The sequence below is a fragment of the Pinus tabuliformis genome, chromosome Q (assembly GCF_031772625.1).
Source record: "Pinus tabuliformis cultivar Carrire ecotype Pingquan chromosome Q, CPIR1, whole genome shotgun sequence".
Classification (NCBI taxonomy): domain Eukaryota; kingdom Viridiplantae; phylum Streptophyta; class Pinopsida; order Pinales; family Pinaceae; genus Pinus; species Pinus tabuliformis.
Genome location: NC_142296.1, coordinates 514,412,742 through 514,418,741, shown reverse-complemented (window position 1 = coordinate 514,418,741; position 6,000 = coordinate 514,412,742). Strand labels below are relative to the sequence as shown.

The window sequence follows — 6,000 nt, the reverse complement described above, 5'->3', positions numbered from 1 at the left end:
AAAAGTAAACATATAAAGCAGTGAAATACTAGTAAATTTCTCAAAAAATATTAAATAGTAAATTGCAGCCGCTCCAATCTGTTGGCTCCAAGACACAATGAAAATCGCAGCTCCAATCCGGCAACTCCAAGTCACAAAATAAAAATCACTCCAAATGTCTCAGGCCCCCAGTCGATGGTAAATCTGAATCAAAACAAAGTACAGTTGGAAAATGTTGAGCGGCAACAACAAAGAAATCTCGGGCGGCAAAGTAAAATGTGAGCGGCAATAGAAGGAAAATGTTGGGCAGCAAGGTAAAATTGTAGGGTTAATGAGAAATGTGAATGATTATGTTTTAAAGTTTTTATTTTCATTTTTTTAATTATATTAAAATTAATAATTTTTTGTAATTTTTAATGTTTTTAACTGTTATTAGCATAAAAAATTGGGGGGACACGGGGACGATCCTTTTTGTCACCACGAAAAAGTCCCCGCCCCGCCCCACCCACACCCCCCCCCGCCCCACCCACACCCCCCCCCTGAGTTTCCCTAAAAAAGCGGACGTGGGGAAATGCTTCCCCAAGAGTTTCCATGTCCTAGGAGCGTGGGGTAGTGAGGAAGCGTGTGTCCTCGTGGAACCTCGTGGAACACTGCTATTATAATCTGACAAATTTCCATCAATGTCAAAATAGTTGTATCACATGCATGGTGATCATCTCTAGAATTGAGTTTTGATGCTACCACAAACTGCTCACAATTTTCCTATACACCTACTTGCACCAGAATAATTTATGAATTTGGCTGTTACATAAACCCATGTTGACTTGCATGTTGCTTAACTATGGTATGTGTATTGTCTACATCTTCAACAACATAAGCATCTAATATTGAGAATGGCCTTTAACAGAATTTAGACATCCAGTTCCAACCTCCATCATTGAGATCTTTTCCAGCCAAAGATTGTAGATTATCAAATCCAGTTTCTCATTCTTTGCCCTTGAGAACCTCAATCAAGGGAGAACTGATCCGTAGGAGGGATATCAATTTAAAACGATAATCTTTGTGGCAATTTTATATCTCGATCTCTTATACAAAGGAGAGCCGTCAAACTGAAATAACTTGTTATACGAGATTGTGAAGACAAAACCTTGACATCCAATGTCAAGTATTCAATGTGGTATTTAACACAATTTCACTGATAAAAAATTTAATGAGAACATATATTTTTGCGAGAGCATTTGACATATTTAAATATTTAAAGAGTAAAGTGATATTAAAATCTAAACTAAACTATTGAAGATAATAAAAATATTCAGAATCTACTGATTTTACATTAATAGAGTGATATGACGGTGAAAATGACGGGAAACATCTAATAATGCCCCACACTGGACGAAGGATAAAATTTAATTGCCAAGACAATTCCACATTCTATAGACAAATTGCACGCATATAAAAGAAAAAATTTGATTGCTCTCGTATTATACTCGTAACAAAATCTGCAAATGATGCTCGTTAATTTGAAATCAAACTCAACAGCCCCTACTCCTCCCGTCAAAATTTTATGATACAATGGCAATTAGCATACACACATAAGGATACATCACTTGTCAAAGCACTCTCCTTATTTAATAACAGTAGTAATGAATGTCATGCCCATAGTAGAGAATTTCATTCTGTCTACAAGCCATATTAAGTGCAAATAATAAATCAAAATGCAGCCTCCACAGGTGGTCCCAAAAATGAGCTATGATCATATTCGGCCACTAGTCTTCATCCATTGGAACTTCTGGAACATCCCACCTATCTTCTTCTATTGTTTTGTTAATAACAGAAACTGGAGAGAGTAAGGAAGGTCAAAGAAAACTGCAAATAGTGAAAACTATTCCTCAGACAGGCCTGAGAAAGCAGAGGAAACGGTATTGTGTAGACTAAAAGTTGCACATAAATCAAAATAAAACATTTTTAGCTCTACCATAAATATGCCAATAATGAATGAAAAAAACAAACAAAAACTGTAATTTTGCTTTCAAAATGGTTTCTTATAGGATGAAAACTAAGCTCAGAGACAACCATAAGCAACATTAGTTTGTGATGTGTATTCAAGGTAATCAAACATATTAGATTTGTGACATAGTCATAGCATATAATTTCTACTGTTACAACTATTGATACCACAATTATTTGATGCAGCTTCCTTCACTTTTCCATCCAGAACATAGGTCAAGCCTAAAACATTGATTCAACAAGGTAAGAGGTAAAAGACACGGGAAAAAGACATCCAATTTATGTTGCTCATGATTCTTTGCACTCTACAAGAGAACAAAAAGCATACCTGCACTTGAATTTGGCCCCTCCACATTTCAATTGCCTTGAAAGCACTTTGTGGTAAGTAATCTCAAACACTGCCCCAACAAACATTCGCTTGAACAATGCCCCCTTTACAACTACAAACTAAACCCAAATGCATCAAACTCCAACTAAGAATCCCATCGAATTAAGCACTAACAATGTAGTATGAAAGTAACTCCAAAATTCATCATCGAAGTTTAAAAACCCACAGTCAAGATCCACTGATAGTGTTAACTAGTTGACTCAGCATATTGTTAGGAACCCTAATGTGTGTAAGAAAGGTCACTAAAGATTACTACGGTCTCATTACTGTTTAAGTGATGATAGTTAGGACAATGAGATAGCACTACTTAATGTATGAATGAGAGGTGCTTTACCTCATTATATCAATGATTCCCTTTTTGATAAAACAAGCATTCTCCTTGTGTCTCTACTGATGCTATGAGCATGAATCCTTAATTGCTGATAGATCAGTAATTCAAAACAAATAGAAACCTACGGAAGCCACACTCTATTTGCTTATAATGAAACAATACTTATCATAAGCAGTTGTGAGATAGAAATATACCATTGTATATGAGACAAAATCCTTATCAGAAAAACACAGAAAACAAGCATAGAATGCCAATCTTTCCATGTCCCAGATTTGATGTGGCAACCAGAAATCATCCATTGATTTATAATTTATCTATTTAATATTTCTAAAAATCCAAGTCACAATATGATGGCCATTACTGTATGTACAAATGTTGCACACAAATGGACTAATAAATGGAAAGATAGCATCAAAACAACAACCTTAGATCATAGTCCCGAGGTATGAAAGAATCAGTATACATGGCAGCTCAAAATTTCAGGAAAAATACACCTTAATATTCCAGAAGAAAAAGAATACATGAATATAACAAAGACAGACAGCATCCTTTATGGGACTCCCTGCTTCAAAGGAAAAACAGTGTTGTTCATGAAACCCTCTCTTGAAGACATTAACCATACAACATTGAAGCAGTGTAGCACCATCCGTATACAACCCATGAGTATACCTGTGGGTCTTAGCAGGTTCTATAGCGAGACAGGTCACTCGCATAGAACCCGCGCCCTAAACCCGTACCCGCGGATTCCCGTGTACCTGTATAGGACCCACGAGTTTTTCATATGACCCGTATTCGACCCGTCGAGACCCTTAATTTTCAACACTCATAGAAATGAGTCAAACACTCAAATGACAAGTGAAGGAGTTCTTGCAGGAGGCTAAAGGATCTTCGTCACAAACAAATAGGCTTCATGACCAAACTTTGGATTGCTTGTTTAAATGATTTTTGGGTTTCTATGTAAAAAAAATTGGTTTCAATTTTAATTCTGTTTTTTAAACATGAATTTTTTTTTCGTTTTTTAACTTTTTTTAATTTTCAATTTTAATTTTTTTTGGGCACGTGGCTGAGAAACGTCAGGGCTCAGAGGAAAAAAAAAAAAAAAAAATTGAAACAGAAAAAGATTAAAAAAATTGAGACAAAAAAAGATTACATTTAAATTATTGAATTTAGAATTGCAGATTCCAGAATATTAATTAACAAAAAAAAACTTCCAAATTCCGTCACCATGCAGCCAAATGTTACTAGAAAGTCTCGTGATCTAGCATGGGCACATAGTCAACCACTCATTGCCAGTAATGACCACCATGTCAGGTGCAATTATTGCAATGCCACAATGCATGCAGACATAAACAGGGTAAAATACCACCCAGCTAGAATTCCTGGGAATGGTGTGGAATGTTGTGAACATTGCCCTGATGAAATCACTGCTGAAATGGTAGCTCCTTTGGAGGCCATTAAAGAAGAAAGTTCTAAGAGGGCAAACAAGAAGGTTGAGATCATAAGGATAGGTCAATCTTCATCTCAGAGTGAACCACAGATTCAAAGTGCAGGTATGGTAACTCCTCTTAAAGTGTTGTGCCAAACAAGAGTATAACCTCTTTTTTATTCAGTGTTTGTACAACTCCAGGATCTCAGCCAACCTAGGAGAGTTTTAATGAAAAGAAGAGGAAGGAGGCGGATATGGCAGTGAGGAGGTTTTAGTAACATAACAATCTTTCATTCAACTATGCAAAGTCTTATTTTTATCAGCCCATGGTGGATGCTATTGCTAGTGCTGGCCCTGGATACAAAGCCCCATCTTATAACGCACTTAGGGGGAAAGAGCTAGATGAGGAGCTTGACTGTGTCAAAGAACAATTGGACAGCATTAAAAGCTCAAGGAAATATACAGGTTGTACAATTGTGTCTGATGGGTGGACAGATCAAAGGGGTATAACAATAATAAATTTTGTTGTAGCTTGCCCTCATGTTCCTAAAATCCATTGATGCATCTGCACATGTAAAAGATGCACATTTGATTTTTACATTGTTGGCGGATGTGGTGGAGGAAGTTGGGGTTGCAAATGTTGTCCAAGTAATCACGGACAATGCAACAAATTATGTGGCAGCTGGAAGGTTGCTTTGTGCCAAATATCCCACCATTTTCTGGATTCCATGCACTGCCCATTACATAAACTTGATACTAGAGGACATTGGGAAGTTGGAGAGAGTGCAAGATGTTGTGCAAGAGTGCAAGCAAATTACCAAGTATATTTATAACCATGCTTGGGTGTTGAACCTTGTGAGAGAATTCACACAGGGTGAGCTTAATCGCCCAACTGTCACACGGTTTGCTACAAACTTTCTTTCCCTCCAAAGCCCTTTGTATGAATACCAAGCTTTGAGAAGAATTTTTTGTGGCCAGCAATGGATATTTTGGAAAGATCGCACAAAACCAAAAGCATTGTCTGTGAAAGCATTTGTCTTTGGTGATAGTTTGTGGGACAAAGTCACTGAGATTGTCAGCTTCATTGAGCCCCTTGTGAAAGTCTTGAGATTGATGGATGGAGAGAAACCTGCAAAGGGATATATTTATGAGGGCATGGACAGGGCCAAAGAGGCCATCAAGACTTTCTATAAGGGAAATGAATCTAAATATCTCCCTTTATGGAAAATTATTGATTCCAAGTGGGATAGGCAACGTCATTCACCATTGCAATGAGGGGTCTAACATTCAAAGTGATCCTGAGGTGATGCGAGGTGCCATGATATGCAATGAGAAGATGTCCCCGGATCAAGATATTCAAGACAAAATCATCATACAATGAGATATGAACAAGGAAGCATCTGGCATGTTTGGATTCAGCTCAAGCCAACGTATCAAGGAAAAGAAAATGCCTTGTAAGTTCAAATTGTTAGAACTTAGCTTGCAATTTTGCTAGTTCTCTTTCATATGTTTGGCATAGCAAACTGATAATCTTTGTTGTTATTTTTTTACAACTTGTTGGTGGATAGATTGTGGCATTAAGGCACCAAAATTACAAGAATTCACCATCAAAATTCTGAGTGGACCATGCAGTGCTTCTTCTTGTGAGCGCAATTGATCAGTGTTTGAGCACATCCACAGCAAAAAGAGAAACAAGCTAGAGCATGAGAGGTTGGAGGAGTTGGTTTTCATCTAATACAACCTTTGAATGCTAACAAAACAAGTGCAACCAAAGGATACAGATCCAATTTTATTGGATACTATTGATTTAGAGCCATAATGGGTTGTGGAGGAGAAGTCCCTGATTTGAGTTGGCTTGATGAAGAGACC

At 37.2% G+C, this 6,000-nt stretch overlaps 1 protein-coding gene across 1 annotated transcript in view; it reads right to left on the bottom strand.

The window, feature by feature from the left end:
* Positions 1-1,732: 1,732 nt before the first annotated feature.
* The window catches only part of LOC149220417 (bystin-like), a 181,488-nt gene continuing 177,220 nt past the window's right edge, over positions 1,733-6,000 (bottom strand). The window contains exon 13 of the mRNA XM_089384780.1: positions 1,733-1,825. Within this exon, the coding sequence (XP_089240906.1) occupies positions 1,746-1,825 (80 nt within the window). The 3' untranslated portion in view covers positions 1,733-1,745. The remainder of the gene's footprint in view (positions 1,826-6,000) is intronic.